At 42.3% G+C, this 17694-nt stretch overlaps 1 protein-coding gene across 2 annotated transcripts in view; it reads right to left on the bottom strand.

Moving 5' to 3' along the window:
* The window catches only part of ATP10A (ATPase phospholipid transporting 10A (putative)), a 170909-nt gene that overhangs the window by 39521 nt on the left and 113694 nt on the right, over positions 1–17694 (bottom strand). For both annotated transcript variants that reach the window (XM_025195615.1, XM_006017071.3), the window contains 2 exons: positions 16515–16648; positions 14581–14833 (listed from right to left, as the gene is read on the bottom strand). In XM_025195615.1, the coding sequence (XP_025051400.1) occupies positions 14581–14833; positions 16515–16648 (387 nt within the window). The remainder of the gene's footprint in view (positions 1–14580; positions 14834–16514; positions 16649–17694) is intronic.

Genomic DNA, 17694 nt, shown 5'->3' with positions numbered 1-17694 from the left:
TCTTTCCTACCTACGCAGGGGGTCGGACTCGATGATCTATTGAGGTCCCTTCTGACCCTAACATCTATGAATCTGTGAATCCCAAGTGTCCCTTTGGAGTCTTCTGGGGTGAAAAGTGCAGAGCCTCACAGCAGAGAGGGGTGGAAAGTTAAACATCATGGGATGCTATATGGATGACCAATTTCCTATTAAGTGCTGGTGGAATGGACAAATTTAACCTGAAGCACTTGGAAGCACGGTGAGAGTTATTTTTACATGAAAAATTGTAATGAGATAGACCTATGCATCATTTGTCCACTCACTTTTGTTTTTGCATGTTTAAGAACCTTAATGCATGATGTTATATCTGTCCACACCCTGAAACACTGAGTTCTAGTAACAGGTGTTGACTCTGTTAAGAAATCTTAAATGGACTCTGCATTCTCCTTGCTGCTCCCTGTGATTGTAAGGGAGATTGACTGTTCTGTGGGAACAACAGCCACACTTAAGAGAAAAGTTTTAGTTGATTTTTATGAATTTATTTGAGCCAAATTTCCAGGGTAGGTTTGGACTGTGCAAATTACACTCACAACAAAATTCTATTATAAAACTGACATTAAAACTAAGAATGTAATCTCATTATATGATGCACCTCAGTGTGAAAAACAGCTGATAGGCTGCCTGAACCTTCACCAAAAACAGAACGTTTGCCAAAAAGTATCTCATTCTCCCAGCACAGTAACAGAAGAATTTGGTTACTCCAAGGGGAAATTGCTGGGATTTTCACAATCTCCCTTCTACCTGAGCTTCCCTTTCTACTTTTTTCTCCCACAGCAGAAAATGGAGAGTGGGCAAATGAAAAGAATGAAAAAAATAAGATTTTTTTTTTATTTGCTTGATAGAACTCACAGGTATGGAACTTGTGTTCTGACAGTCAAAAGTTCTACAACACAATGAAAAACTAAAATGAGCAAGACCCGGGACCATACCCCAGGGCAGGTATCCTGTAAAGTCAGCCTTTGGAAAGCATATGGGACAGATGTCAGGCTGAGCAGTATCTGAATGTAGGTAAATCATTTTATGTACATCACAACACAGGCAGATTTTGGACTATGAGTACCACTGGGATTTGCAGGAAATCTTTGGACAAGGGCCAATGTTGAGGCATGATTTATCAGCCAATAATATTGCTAATTTCATGGATGCTGGAAGAGGATTAGTCCAGTAACACGCTTTTAGTTAAAAGGTGGCATTTTATTTTCTTTGGTGCTACCAATTTACTCACCTGGGAAGATGGATTTATAGGTTCAATAAAAACCTGCTTTTTGTAATGCATAGTGTTCCCTTGCAATGTCATCTTTCCATGCCAGTAGCATGTGACAATGGGTAAAATGTATGTGTAATAGATTGGATCAATTCCACCCATTACTAGGATTCCTTTTGGCACTTTAATCTGGTCAAATTCAACAGACATAGTACTTGACATATTAGACAATCTTTCTTCCACTTGGAGTGTCCTGTGACATGACCCACTACTTCATGGCCGATCTCTTAGATAGGGCTTTAAATTAAGATCACAGGGGGATAGGGAAACGCTAACTGGAGCCTACCCAGGGACTAATATACAGGAAAGCTCCATCAACAATGAAACCAAGCAAGCCACTCTTATGGGAGCTGAGAAAACAGCTTCCCTTCAACGCAACAGGCGGCCAATGACCTCAATAGAAGGACTCAGGTGCCTGTACATCAATGCCAGAAGTATGGGGAACACACAGGAGGAACTAATCCTCCTGCTTTTCACTGGGCACTATGATCTAGTAGGGATCATGGAGACCTGGTGGAACTCCTCTCATGACTGGAGCATAGCCATAAAGGGCTACGTCCTCACAGAAGGGATCGGGTAGGGAAGAGAGGTGGGGGTGTTCCCCTCTATGTGAAGGAGCAGTACACCTCCCTACAGGCCAATGTTGGCCCTAAAGAAGAACAGTTTGAAACCCTCTGGGTCTAGCTCCGGGGGAGATGCAGTAAGAGAGACCTGACTATAGGTGTATACTACAGGCTGCCTAACCAAGGGGAGGAAGCTGATCTAGCATTCGCCCGTGAACTAATGGAGGCCACGCGTGCATGGGATATGATTGTCATGGGTGACTTCAACTACCCAGACATCTCCTGGGAGGAGCGCTCAGCTAACTTGGATTGGTCAGGATTCTTCCTGACCAGCACCGAAGAGCTTTTTTTGACTCAGGAGGTGCACAGGCCAACTGGAGGCAATGCAGTTCTTGACCTGGTCCTGGCCAAAGGGATTGACCTGGTGGCCAACTTAAACATAGAGGGCGATAGTGACCATGAAATCATTAAGTTCACGGTCCGCTGCAAAGCTGACAAAACAGATATCAAGCTCGAAGTCTTAGACTTCAAAAACAGAAATTTTAACAAGCTCAGGTCACTAGTAGAGAATGCCCTGAGAGACCAAGGACCACAGGTAAAGGGAGCACGAGAAGAATGGTCATTTCTTAAGGATACAATCCTTAAAGCTCAGAGAAAATCCATTCCCTTGTAGAAACCAGATTAGGCAAACTAAGAAAGAAACCAAACTAAAATGAGCTACAAGAGTCAAAGACAACAAGATGTCCTTCTTTAGCTACATAGGGAGGAAAACTAATGGGAGTGTGGGGCTGCTGCTCAATGCCTCAGGATACCTGGTCACTACCACTCAGGAAAGAACGGAGCTCCTAAATGACTACTTTTCCTCAGTCTTTCACAAGACCAAGAAGAACAACATGCCAGGTAGGGCACAGAATGAGCAGGGCGGGATTGACACCATTTCCACAAAACTGGTGTACGATCAATTAATGAAATTAGACGTATATAAATCAGCAGGACCGGATGAACTCCACCCAAGAGTGCTGCAAGAGTTGGCTGAAGTAATCACAGAGCCCCTGGCAAAGGTCTTTCAAAAATCATGGGCCTCTAGAGAAATCCCCGAGGATTGGAAGCGGGCCAATGTTGTACCTATCTTCATGAAGAAGTGTGAAGACCTGGGAAACTACAGGCCAACTAGCCTAACTTCTATTCCAGGGAAAATTCTAGAAACATTCATCAAAGAGGCTACATGTGACCAACTTGCAGATGGTATGATGCTGAATGACAGCCAGCATGGCTTTGTTGCGGACAGGTCTTTGTCTGACCAACCTCATTTCTTTCTATGATCAGTTTTCTCGTCAACTGGATGAGAGAAAAGCAGTTGACATCTTATACCTCGACTTCCAGAAAGCCTTTGACCTGGTATCCCAAGAGATACTGATCAGAAAACTGGAAGATATTGGGCTCAACTGCAGGACCGTCAAGTGGGTGTGAAACTGGTTGCGGGGTAGGACACAGAGAGTCCAAATGAATGGATTGCTGTTATCCTGGTGAGATGTGGGCAGCAGCGTACCCCAGGGGTCAGTACTTGGCCCAGTGCTGTTCAATATCTTCATCAATGACCTGGATGAGGCGGTGAAAAGCCCATTGGCCAAGTTCGCAGACAACACCAAGATATGGGGTTGTGCGGACACATCTGCAGATAGGCTGCAAATACAAGCAGACCTAGATAGGCTGGCATGTTGGGCAGAACAGAACCAGATGAGGTTCAACATAGAGAAATGCAAAGTGCTGCATCTGGGAAGGAAGAACCCCCAGCAAACCTGAAGGCTGGGCCTCACTAACCTGACCACTGACCAGCACTACAAATGCAAGGGATCTGTGGGTAACAATAGACCCCGGCATGAATATGAGCTGGCAATGCAATGCAGTAGCTGCTAGGGCCAATAAAACTCTGGCATGCATCAATCGATGCATCTCCAGTAAATCCAAAGAAGTGATTTTCCCACTTTACTCAACACTGGTGCGGCCACAGCTCGAGTATTACGTCCAGTTCTGGGCGCTGCACTTCAACAAGGATGTGCCAAAGCCCAAGAAGGTCCGGAGAAGGGCCTCCCGCATGATCAGGGACTTGCATGACAAACCGTATGAGGAGAGGCTGAGGGATCTTGGACTCTTCAGCCTAAAGAAGGCTGAGAGGGGACCTGATTGCAGCTTACCACTATATCAGAGGCATATATCAGGGGCTCAGTGAACAACAGTTCACCAGGCGCCCTGGGAGAAAACTAGAAACAATGGCCACAAAGTCCTGGAAGATAGTTTCAGGCTGAACATTAGGAAAAACTTCTTTACAACTAGGGTGTCCAGACTATGGAACAAGCTCCCCTGAGAGGTGGTGCAATCATCTACCCTAGAGGTCTTCAAGAAAAGACTGCACAGTCACCTGGCTGGGGTTGTCTGACCCCCAATGTTTTTCCTGCTCATGCAGGGGGCTATGATGATCCTTCGGGATCCCTTCCAGCCCTATGGATTCTATGATTCATCTACCACAGTTCAAAGTGCAAGGAAAACAGCAGACTAGGCATAAAAAGTCACATACATACATCTATTATCTATTCACCTCATAGGACCAACATTCACCTGATAAATCTGGACTTATGGACTTCATGCAGACAGCAGAAAGCTGTCTAGCACAGGCTAGGGCCATCATGATGACCTGGACTATTTCCTGTGTCAATTTTATCCTTGCCCTGGGAATCTTGGAGATAGGTGGAAAGGTACAAACTTGTGAAACCAAGAAAAAGCTGAACATCAGGTAGTTTCCATAAACCAGAGGTACTCAGATGTAGAAGGAAATGCACTCATTGTAGAGAACTATAAGCTAGTCCTTGTGGACTGATGCAAGTGTAACTATACAGAATTTGAAGAGGTGGACTAAGGTCTTGAGATGGTGAGAGACAGGTCTCAATCCTCATTCCTTTTCTGAAACTAAGCAATAAAGGAAATAAAATCTCCTGCTCTGAATTTTGCAGGCTTTTCCACTAGTTGAACTAGAAAGTCTACCCCTTGCTTTATTAGAGTTCCTTAAGAGGGTTCCAACTAGAGGGATCTCTCTGTCATTTGGATATCGCTTGTTAACAGTCTTGAGACTCCATCAGTTTCCAGTTATCCCAAAACCAGGCTTCCCTGAACAGAAGAGATGACTGCTAAATGGTGGACAGAAGAAAGATCCCAACTGTCCCCATCAAAGTCTCATATATCATAATTAATGCTTCTCTGAGTTGGATTTACCATGTTTCTTTGACTTCTTATCATAGTACTTTTTAATATTGCTGTGATTGAGACTCATGTACACCAGATTTTGGCTGGTTTGGCATGGTTAGTCACCCACCTGGGAAAGGTGGCACCAATTAAAATTGTTTCTCTTATATGGCCTCCAGCAGGATATCATTCATTAGAGTAGGCCCTGGAAGATCTTTATGTTGTCCCTGGGGTCAGACAATGGATGCCTGATTACCTTATCTAGGGAGAAGGATGAAAAGGTAGATACTGTGTTTTTTCTGGGGAATGGTTATCCTTTGCTATTTTTTGTATCGTTCTCTATAAATCAAGTTACTGGGAAGGGGGTTTCACAGCTGTCTGTAGTTGTTTCTTTAATGAAGAGATTCAGGTTCTGGGCTTGGAGGAGCCCAGAGACTAGTGGATTAGACTGGCTGGAGCAGGAATTCACCTCTTACAGGGACAATATGAAGACAGCTAGTATGGGCAGTAGAAAGGACTCAGAGGTTGATGGTCTTTCTGCGATTTGGATGATCCCATTCATCTCAGACATTTTCTTGGGATCTTTGAGTCCCATTGTGCCATATCCCGTGAGTAAAGAAGGCTTTGTGTCACAGAGGAGGAGGAATAGGATACTTCCTTCAACGGAGGCCCCAGTTTTCCCAGCTGTCATGCTGGAATGTGGGTAGCTGGGTTTGGGGCCACTTGGAGATCAAAGCACCTACTCAGTTCAGGATGGGTGAGCAGAACCTGGCTAACAAACAGGGTTAGGGAGCTGGGAGGTCAGAGTAGAGTCTGAAAACTTGACAGCAAGTCAAGGGTACTGGAGTAGCTTGAGATCAGCCCCTGAGGGGCACTGGTTGTCATTACTTTGGGTCATCCTTATGGAATTCTCAGTAGGTCAAAGATGTGGATATTTTCCACCAGTTCCCATGTGTGGTCTCTAGGCCTGTATCCCTACCAATCTACTAAGTAGTGCAACTTCCGCTGTCTCCACTTTGAATCTAAACATCTCACAACTAGGTACCCCTCCTGTCCTTGGAATGTTATGGGGTGGTGGAAGTTGGGTACGATGTGGTATAACAATGTGTGGTGTGCTGGGTGGATCTTCAGAATCTGGGGGAGTTGTAATTTGGAGACTACAGGGTTGGTTTGGTGGGTTATGCAGAAGAGCTGAATAAGCAGTGGTCCCTTGGGGTTGTCAGAGTCTATGGATAAAGTGGGGTGTAACTAGGGATGGGAACCAAAGTTTGCAAAGAATGGGTTTTGTCCAGTTGAGACATGCTCAGAATTCTTGTATGTGTATTTGTCAAGTGTCTGGAGTAAGCACCAGTTATTCTGTTGAAAACTGAGATAAAAATGGAGGTCTTGTTCTAAGACCCAATTGATTTTCTCAGCCTGTTCATTTGTCTGGGGATGGTAAGCTGAAATGAGATGAGCACAGATTGTAAGTAGGAGAAGAACTCCAAGCCAACACTGAGAGATGAATGGGGACCCATAGTCTGATATGATGCAATCTAGGAGCCTGTGGAGGCATACTATGTGATCCAACTGTAACTGGACTGTATCTTTTTCTGAGGGATGGCCCAGGTATGGAATGAAGTGGGCCATTTTGGTGAGTTGATCTGTTACGGTCAGGATCATAGAACAACTGAGACCAGCTCTAGAATGTGGAATTTTGGCAAGTCCAAAATTCCACCATGGAATTTCATCTTCCCATAGGCCCCACTAGTATTGGTAAAGCTCAGCTGCTTTGTTCCAGTGTTGCAAACCAGCAGGAGAGGGATGCATATATAGCAACAGTTCCCTGCCCGGGGGAAAGTTCCTTAATATAGAACAGGGGCAGGCAATTATTTTGGGTGGAAGGCCACTTACTGAGTTTTGGCAAGCCATTGAGGGCCATCTCACTGACAGCCAGGGGCAGATAAATATTAATTTTCTAAATTTTTTAGGGGCCCCATGGGCCAGATAGAATGGCCTGGTGGGCCACACCTGGACCATGGGCTGCATTTTGCCTGCTCCTGATATAGAACTTTTACCAGGACCCAGTAAGGATCATCAAATACAATGGACAAAGGAATGCTGGGGAACTCTTCTCATCAGTGCAGAGGCAGAAAAAGATCTTGGAGTCATTACTGATGCCAAAATGAACATAGGCTGACAGTGTGGGGACGCGGTCAGGAAGGCCAACCACATCTTGTCATGCATCCACAGGTGCATCTCAAGCAGGTCCAAGGAGGTGATCGTCCCCCTCTATGCAACACTGGTCAGGCCACAGTTGAAGTACTGCATCCAGTTCTGGGCGCCGCACTTCAGGAGGAATGTGGAGAACATGGAGAGGGCCCAGAGGAGGGCCACTCGCATGGTCAGGGGGAAGCACGGCAGGCCCTACAAGGAGAGGCTAAGGGAAGCACGCCAGGCCCTACAGGGAGAGGCTAAGGGACCTGAACCTGCTCAGCCTCCACAAGAGAAGGCTGAGAGGGTGTCTAGTGGCTGTTTACAAACTAGTCAGAGGGGACGAACAGGCATTGGGGGAGTCCCTGTTCCCCCGAGCACTACCAGGAGTGATGAGAATTAACGGTCACAAGCTGGCAGAGGGTAGATTCAGACTAGACATCAGGAGGCGCTACTTCACAGTCAGGGCAGCTAGGATCTGGAACCAACTTCCAAGAGAAGTGGTGCTGGCTCCTACCCTGGGGGTCTTAAGAGGAGGCTGGATGAACACCTTGCCGGGGTCATTTGACCCCAGTACTCTTTCCTGCCATGGCAGGGGGTCAGACTTGAATGTTTGCTCAGGTCCCTTCTGACCCTACCAACTATGAAACTATGCTTCCCAGTACTGGAGGCCAGGACTTTTGTGCTTCACCAGGGGGTAGGCCCAACTCAGGGGTCTCACTTTCACCTAATCCCTGAACTAGGGTCCTGGCTGAGCTAGCAACAAAAGGTACCACTGGATCAGAAATCCCCTGAAGCATCATCAGTCCCCATCAGGTGAGAGAGGCGCACAGGACTATGTGGGATAGGCACAGAGCCCAGAGCAACCTCCTGCAACAGCTGCCAAGTCTCCTCACATTAGCACTGGCTATTCTCCTGAGGATACACCACTGGAGACTGTAGGAATTGGTTCTTGGGCAGTTGGGTTCTTGGGCAGCTGCATCTATGTTCCCAGGACTCCTCAGGTGAAACCAAGCTGGTTCAGCTGGTCCTGCCCAGCCAGCCTGTCTCCCAAATCTGTGGTATCCAACACAGGAGGGACTGAGAGCACCAGCAGGGGATTAGGCTCCAGGACAAACCGTCTTCACTGAATGGAGGAGGTCCAAGCAAACTGCCATGCCATGGTGTGGGCAGCTCAGTGTGGGGCCACTCAGGGATTGAGGTGCAGACCAAGGTCATGATGCATGACCAGAATTCAGAGAACAAACTGGGCCAGGGAGTCAGGAGGCCAATCAGACTGTTAAGCCTAAAAGCATGTCAAGCCAAGGGTACCAAAGGAATAGCTAGAGAGTGAGGTTACCAGTGAACTGAGTTAGGAAGCCAGGAGATCAAGCTAAGAAAAACATGTAGGAGAAAGCCAGAGGGAGCACTACAGCAGTCATGGGTCAGGTAGAACTCTGTTCCCCAAATACTTGTTCTTGTTCAGGAATTTATTTGTGGGAACTGAAAGGTCAGCTAACTGCAGCTGGCCATTCCAGTGACAAGGAGAGGGCAGAGGGTTAGGCCCTGTTGGAGGCTGCAGGGAAAGCTTGACCAGTCTGCAGTAACAGCCTTTGGGTGGCAAGATGAGATGACTGCTTGTGCTAGCCAGGCTGAGTCCCCAGGTTTAAGACTGCAGCTTCACATCAGTATGCTTGGTAGCTTGTCATATTATTGGTAGCAAAATGTGAGTTAAGATGGCCTTTTGTTGCCTCTTAATGAAAGGTGGATTGAGCAGGACAGAATGGTGTGTCTGTGCTATGCATCAAAGCAGTGCTAGTAAAAAAAAGTCTGTATGTGTACAGAGCTGAATATTCCAATGATGCCAGAGGAAACCAGTGCCAAGACAGAGGTTATGTAGCCACAGTGCAATTTCCTTTGGCTGACAGAGCACACCCGTAATTGGTCAAATCAGTCTGCATCTTAGGAATGCTCTTGGATACCTGGTTGATGCTAAGCTCTCACATAGTAGGATCCGTGAGTACCATCTCCACTTGGCTAGGGTACTCTTCCCCATGCTTGGGGAAGATGATCAGGGTTCCACTAATCATGCCTTTTGTCACTTTCAGCCTAAACTAAAGCAATGCAATATAGATGGACATGAAGCCATCAGGTCCTTACGAAACCACTATTTCAAATTTTGTAGCATGTTTCATCTATGACACCTGTTACAACAAACATGTCAAATCTGTTCTCTATTTCCTGCACTGGTTAGACACAGAGCATTATATTGCGTCAAGCGCAGGGTTTCCGACTTTGCCTTTGCGATACACATAAGAAACTAACCTGGGTGCCTAGGGTGAAGATTGGCCTTGACAACTCCATTCCTCAGATAAAACTTAACTCTGGTATAAAGGTAAAGCTCATCTCTGCAAGAGAAGAACTTTCTTAAAAGGCTTATCTGAATCTATCCCATAAGGCACCTCAACAACATCAACTCAAGCAGAGGTCACATATTCTAAACCTTGCCTTCCCAGACATAGGAGCAAGCATAATTTAATCAAATAAAATCCTATCAAAACAAAATACTATGCTGTACACAAAATTCTCTCTCAAGAGAGAGAAGGAGGAGATAGAAAATGAATTCCATATCATAGATATCAGTCATGTTTCTTAATGCAATTCTGGAAGGCAGTGAGGTCCTGATGAGTGCAGTATAAGAACCCGCATAAAACAGGAAAAAGGAAACAAACCTTTGGATGAATTCGGAGTCTGCAACAACATTTGTAATATACCATAGGTCCCAGAACAAAGCTTGGGAGGCTGTAGTCAGCCTGCTAGACAGTTAGTTAGCCATGTTATATTATTTTATTACCCACAAAAATGATAAACTATTTCTAAAGAACATTGTGGTTGACATGTTAAGCACTCCTAAATTTGGAAATCTCAGAACTAGAGTTTGCAAGCTTAATTCAGTCCCTTTGCACACATGCATTGTGATATAGCTTCAATTATATGCTCATACTATCTCTTCATAGGACCATGCCTCATTTAGCACAGGGGATGGGTGGTACTCATTTAATCAACAGCTAAGCAGTATCTTATTTTTCCTCATTGTTCAATATGTGGCCCTAGTTCTTATTTATTGCTAATTCAATTACTGCTCTGAAGACTGATTTATTCATTTCCTTACAGACTTTTCTATGATACACCTGCAAATGTATCTGTATCCTTCACAAACACTAATTAACGTACCTTTCCAGAACTGAGATAATGGGAGCAGGTATTATTCCAATTAACCGATGGATAATTTAGCCATAGAGATTAAGGTCACAAGCATCCAGTAATCTTATGAGCCTAGGTAGAGATACCTCGCACCTGATTTTTTTCACAGTATACAGCCTTGCTTAACACTTTCTATATTCAAATCCCACCACCTATTGACTTCAGTTGCAAATATGCATGCTTATCCCTTATGAAATCAGATCCCCAGGTTTCAAGTTGGGCAGCCATAAAAAAATTAGGACTGCCCACTTAATGAATACTTCTGATGGCTTAAGCAACCTGCTTAACATCAAATAAAAACTCTGTTGCAGAGGCAGAAATAAAATCCAGTTCTCCAGGGCAGAACTGCCTTAGCTATGAGACCATTCATTCTTTGCCTCCAAATATTCATCTCATTCACTGTACACCTATCCTGTCCTCTTATAGTAGCTGGTGAAGCTGAGATCCCACAAACAACAGTCTGCTTCAGTGCACAACCTTTATTCATTTCCAGAGCAGGTTTACCTTGTGCCCTGAATGAGGCAGAAGCCCCATGGAAATAAGTCAGGGTTCAAGTGACTGAAGACTGCACCACAATAGCTTTAGAGAAGAGGGCCTCAACCAATCCCAGTGTTCTTCTCCCTCAACCAATGGGTTCCCATGCTACTGCACTCTACCTATTACTCTGGCAGGATTTCAGCCTCAGCCTTCTGACCACTGATCCTAGTGGCAGTCTCCTTGTGCAACAAGACCCAGTGCTAGCCTTTCACCCAGCCAGTCTGAGTTTTCTCTCCTGGCTCTCCATCACAGGTTTTTTTGCCAAATCAGTCTCAGATTTCTCTCCTTTCCCCTTCTATTCAGCTACAAGGGGACCAAGTATGTCCAGTTGCTGTGTGGGGATCCTGCATATTTGGAGCTGGCCAGTTTTTGGAGCCACGTGCATGCTGACTAAGGAGAGAATGTTCTGACATTTAAGTGCTAGAGTTGAAGAAATCTGTACTGAACATGTCCGAACAGATTTTTTGGAGGTTTAGAATGCAGTTTTGTTTGAGTGTATTGTCATGGAGAAAGTAAATAGTCTGTGGCAGATGTTAATTTAAATGTATAATGGAATTTTATCCTATATCCCCCCCCCCAAACTGTGCATACTGCTGTGCCAGATGTTCAAGATCTGGCCTGGCAGGACATGCAGTTTTTGAGATCTGGGATAAAATTGCTCAGATCTCATTGTGGGTCTGTAGGTGTCTTGGGAGCCTGGGATCAGGGAACTGCTCTCTGAGGCTTGACTCCCCATGTGCCCCGACTTTATAAAGGTAAGCTGGGCAGGCCAGCGTCACAGAGCTGGCCTCCAGTACAAGGCCGCCTGCATTCCTTTACACTTGCTGGCGTGTGGGGAGCCCAGTATCAGGGAACTGCTCGCAGATCCTGGGTTCCCAGTGTGCCTGGACCTTTAAATGTGCACTGGGCATGCTGGGGAGCTGAAGAGCATTAATCACATGATAAATGTAGCATTTGCAAGGACACACCTCTAACAGAATGAACACTCTCCTGGCAAATGTCATGCCCCCTGTCCACAGCATGGGAGAACTAAAGAATGTTAAAGGATCACCAAAATGAACCAGTGGCAAAACAATATTTCTGCCATTCAGCCTCTCAAAAATGGCTGCACTGAAGAGTCCTGACTGTGATTTCCCAAACAAAACACAATTCAGCCTGAGACAGACACCCAACATGCAAAATGGCTAAAGTTTTGCGAAGTATACACAAGGAAAATCAGAGGCTTCTACTGGGAAGTGCCAGATAATTTAAGTTGTTGGAAGTGATGCCAACTCTGACTGTAACAAACTCAGAATAGAATTTCTAACTCAGGTATGTCTGCTCTCCCAAATGTAGAAAATGAATTGAAGACTTCAGCATCTAAATAATCTAGCAACAATTTTAAATGAGATCTTGCAATGATGTCTACATTCATCTTGGAGGTTAGTCACAAATTGGTTCTAAGTGTCAAACTATTATGACTGAGGGAATTACTAGGGATGATGGGAAAAGACACAGACCTTTAAAATACAAGAGATGTAACTATCCCTAAGTTTTACTTGGGTTTGTGCATCCTTGATCAGCTTTTAACTTGCATATACAACCACTCAGAATCATTTAAAAGGTGTAAGATTTAAGAGTTCTCTATACATAATTTTAACCCATGGCCAGAAATGATTAGGCATTCTGGACAGAATCAGTTAAATATACTCCAAGCAAAGCCCATGAAGAACTGCTGGCTTCTAGTCTATACTAAGGGAAAGTTGATGATAAATCCTTTGGAATTAAGCATAGGGTTAGCAAGTTTTACAGATGTGTTCCATGACAGGAAAAAGGATGCAAAAGAGTTCTTACCATATTTAAACAAGAAATTAATCAATAAGTAGAAAGACAAGATATGATTGGCGTGACTTTCCAGAAAGAATGGTTCTGGAAATTTTGTGCCAACTTGGACTACAAATAAAATCAAGAATAGTCATAAGTGACAAAAGCTAATAGGAAAAAATAATTCTTGGTTAATTTATTTTACGTTGTGTATCTGATGGTACTATTACGTTTACAGAGTGTCACTGTTTTTTATTATCATTATCCTCACTTTTGTTGAGTCCAAATTCACTTTTGGAAAGTAGGTACAAACTTAAAAATGAGAAACAAATTTTAAGACCAAATATTTGAAGCAAGACCTAAGTTCAGAATTCTGCTTTTGCTCTACAGCAGCTGATGAAATCAAACTCATAAAATGCTGCCTTTCCTGTACTATTTTAGCTATAACGCCATTGATTCTTGCAAGGACCATAGTACCCCCTGAAATCAGTAGCTAGCAAGCAAACAAAAAAGAATGAAGAAAGGCAGTGTGCTCTATTGTTCAGTGTATGGAACGAGAGCCTGGAGACATGTTTTAGAGTTAAATTTTATTTCTGTCTCTGTTTTAGTGCATGCCCTTGGGAAACTGCAACTTCTATGTGTTAATTTCCTCAGTTGTACCATTTGGATAATACAATACCATATACCAAATTTTGGGGGGAAAAATGCTGTATGTGTTAAAATATTAGGTCTATTTTAAAACAGTGCTAATAATATTCATTCTGTAATTTAAAGCTCAGCTGTACTTTGTTACTAGCTTTGGAGCTTATGCAATTTTAAATTCATTTTTAAACATTATGATTCACCTTTAATGAATTTCATTTAGTCCTTTTCTGGTATGTTGGCTCAACTCTGAAAATGATTGTCAAGAAAGCTATATAGTCAGCAATATTAACTACACGGTCAGCAATATTAACATGAAAATAAACTTAACTGCTACATTTAGAAAGCCAATATAATATCTATCAATATTTTCATGTAGGCAATTCAGAACAGGAAGTCAGAATAGGAATTCAGAACTTAAAATGTTTAAATTCAAAAAGGACGCACACAAAATGTTAGGGGGAAAATAAAAATTTCACAACATAAGTGGTCAATCATTTTAATAAAGGTGCTTAGTCACGTTTAGTCTGAAGTAAGGCAGAAGACAGATCAGGGTGGCACCATAGAGAGTCTTTACACATGCTCCCGGGGGGAGAGAAGGGTTTGCTTTAGTTAGAGAAGCTCCGAGAGCTGCTCTAATTAAAGTGCCTGCAGCATCTCATGTATCAGCATCCCCGCGCTTCAAAAATGGCAGCGGGGTACTTTAAAGCTCATCAAATTAGCTTTAGTTCAAGTGCCCCCACCTCCATTTTGAAGCTCAGGGGCACTGATACACGAACCACAGAGGCTGCAATTACCATGCTCTAGCAGACTCGATTAATCAAGTCTGCTCCAATGTGCTGTAATTGCAGTGCATCAGAGCACTGTCCCCGCACATCTACAGGCACACTTAGACAGTCACAGGGTCATGTTCTCGAAGCAAAAAATTACTTTTTAGTCCTTCAAAACCATCACTGTAATGTAAGCTAAGAATAGAGTTTCCATGTTGCTTTTATGTTACAGTTACTTCAGTGTATATGCTAGAATGAAATATAACCATTAGACAATAAATGGGCTCACCATTAGCATCATGAGAATATTCTATGCCAGAAACTGTGCATCTCCGGAAAACCATCTTATTTTCGGTAAGAGTACCAGTCTTGTCTGAGAATATATACTGTATCTGACCTAAGTCTTCTGTGATGTTTAAAGCTCGGCACTGTAGCTGAGAATCTGTTTCTTCATCATACAAATCCTTGTCTTGATGGATGAAGTATACCTGGCATATTTTAACTATTTCAATGGATACATACAAAGAAATTGGAATCAGAACCTAAAACACACAAACATAGACTAATTAGAAGAGCACTGATACCTTGAACTGGTTATAATCTAATCAATTTTATAGTAGACTAGAGTCACAAAGAGTTGCTGGACTATACTGTACCTTTAAGAGTTTAAATAGGCTTAGAGTCAATATTGTACAATTATTAGAATGTTTGAAAAGAGTTTACTGTGACAGATTAGAAAAGCTTATTATAGAGCCAAAATCCATAATTATGTCTGGAAGTGTGATTACCAAGGCTTGGATAGAAGCAAACATTTTCAGGCTAGTAAGTTGAGCTTGAAAGTAGCTAGGAAAGGAAAAGAGAAAGAGGGAAAAAACACAGAGTATAGTCAGAATTCTGCAAATGCAAAAGAATACCTTATATCAAAAGGGATAAATAGCCCCAAAATTTATTCTGTGTAATAACAGGCTGGTACTAAATTAGCTTTCCAGGAATAAGAATGTTAAAATGAACAGTGTTAGGTTCTGTAGAAAAGTAATCTTTTCAGGCTCGCTTTTGTGTAGCAGTTTAACTGAATGAAGAACAGGTTTTGTAATTGCTGAAGAAAGTGTTGTGGTTAGAGGTTTTTCCAAAATAGATTTTCAGCAATTTCTTGGTGATTTTCAAAAAAGCCACGAACAACATAATTTATAGTTTAATGCTGCCTTGCAGATGTTTGTCAGTACAGAAATTCTGGGTTACATTCTGTATTTAGCGTGATGAATTAAATTTGGGGGATAAATTTGAGCATATGTAAGTAGCAAGTGTGGTAGTTTAAATGAAACTGTATTAAAAGGAGGGTATCTTTAAATAATTCTGTCATGAATAATTATTTTTATTAAAAGAGAATACACTCCTTTAAACTATATTAAAGGAGTGTATATTTAAATAAGCAATAGGCAAATCCCAGTACATTTCAGAATCATAAGTTATTTCAGAATCATTTAAGACAAGATACTAATTGGCCTATAAGTTTTCTCTACTTAGGTGATGCAGTGCCTAAGATTCAGGTGTCTTACTACAAGAGGGTGAAGCATATCAACAGGGTAAGGCACCTAGATTTCTTATATATTGACATGTTGCAGGGATGTTCTATATCATCCAGTCATTTAGCACAGAGGCACCTACAGTCTGTTCAACATTAAATTCTGAATCAAATCTCAGAAGTTTTTAAAGAGATAAATGGGATATCTCTTCTGTTACTTGCATTCTGAAATCACCAATAATTTACATTTATGTGTTTCTTCACCATAAGTGGGTTACTGAGCTTCTGCTGCCTGGCATTCCATGAGTGTGACTGTTGAGTATCCTTAGCAGCATATACTTCATCTTAACCCTTCCTGTCTGATTAAAAAGAAAACTGTTCCTAGAGCCTTTACAGCAAAAACTCAACTAGTGTAATTTTTGTAGCTCTGTTACAGTCAACAGAGCCATGCAACTTTCAGTAGCTAAGGATTTGAGCCTTTACAATTTGGGGGGTATTTATACTTTGGTCATCGTTAGCTGCTGAGTAGAACCTTTCTTTAATGATGCCTCTTTGTTTTTCTGGATATGTAATCATATATTTCTCACATGTCTAACTGCATTGTGGTTTAAATACTTCATCAGCTTCCCAAGTTCTCCATCTATCTATCCATTCTTCCATCCCTTGTAAAGATAAGGAACCATTAGATACAACTTTTTTACCTGAAAAACTATTATCATTGTCAAAAATAAATAGACTGCAGCTAGAACTGGGGACAAATAGTTGCCATCAGGTCCCGGAACATCAAACACTGGTTTCTTCTTCTCACTGAACTGCCAGACCCAAAGGCCATGACCTGAGGAAGAATTGAAATAGATGAAAACTCAAATGAACTCCCAGAAAAAAATATATTTATATTGCATAGATTTTACCTGAGAGGTAATAAGCAGAGAAAACATGGCTTGTGCTTTTACCTGATTTTTTAAGGAAATATGAAATATGAAAAAAGGCTTGAAGGCCACACTTATTTTCTGCATTTGAAATGTGGATCTTGTTTGATTTCAAAGGCACCAGGATGACTAGAGAGCTAGTAAAATGATGATATCCTGAGTTAGAAGATAGAAGCTGAGAAAATGAGAGTTGAAGAGATTTACTCAGACTTTTACAAACTCTTTATCTACTGTATTTTCTTTTTAATACCTAATTAAAATCAGGGAATTTAAACAGGTATTAAAATGTTCACATTTTGTAGAACATATACTTTTATTAAAGATATAAGAAGTGCACTCTGAAAACTAAGATGTGAAAGTTCCAATTACCTATTTTTTGAGACACACAAGTTTTTCAGCTCATGAAGAAAGGACTTGAGCTGGTATCCCTGATATTTCAAAGGTTTTAAGGAAGCAGTGAAAAACCTAAAACTTGGGGGGGAGGGGGTGGGCAGGGGGAAAGGAGAGGTAATACCCCAAACACTTTCAGGTTATATTCTTTTGCCATATTAACATTTTGCCATCCAACCTTTACATGCAGTTCTTACTTACAGACACAAAATCATGCAATTCACAAACCTGAATCCAAACTACCTTAACTCTGCCCCTTAAACATTTTCTAAGTTTTAATGTGACTTGTTACATTGAGATGGACTTTGATATCAGCTTTTAATATTATAACTCTGCCTACTTATATACAGTAGTAGCCAAAATAAGTTCCTGTTTTAGTCTAATAAAGCCAGGAAAAGGTTCATGTGATAGCCACGTTTACTCTTTGTTAACACATTGCCTTGGCATCTGACTAATGATATGCTAAATTCAGTTGCCCTTAATTATAATTTGATTTCAAGCTGACTGTTATGTGGAGAAGAATGCTACCAAAGGTAGAGTGTTGTCATCAGCATAATGATCC

This window comes from Alligator sinensis, unplaced genomic scaffold (assembly GCF_000455745.1).
Source record: "Alligator sinensis unplaced genomic scaffold, ASM45574v1 scaffold144_2, whole genome shotgun sequence".
NCBI lineage: Eukaryota > Metazoa > Chordata > Crocodylia > Alligatoridae > Alligator > Alligator sinensis.
Note: the sequence above shows the minus strand (reverse complement) of the source record. Positions and strands in the feature narration are given on the sequence as shown.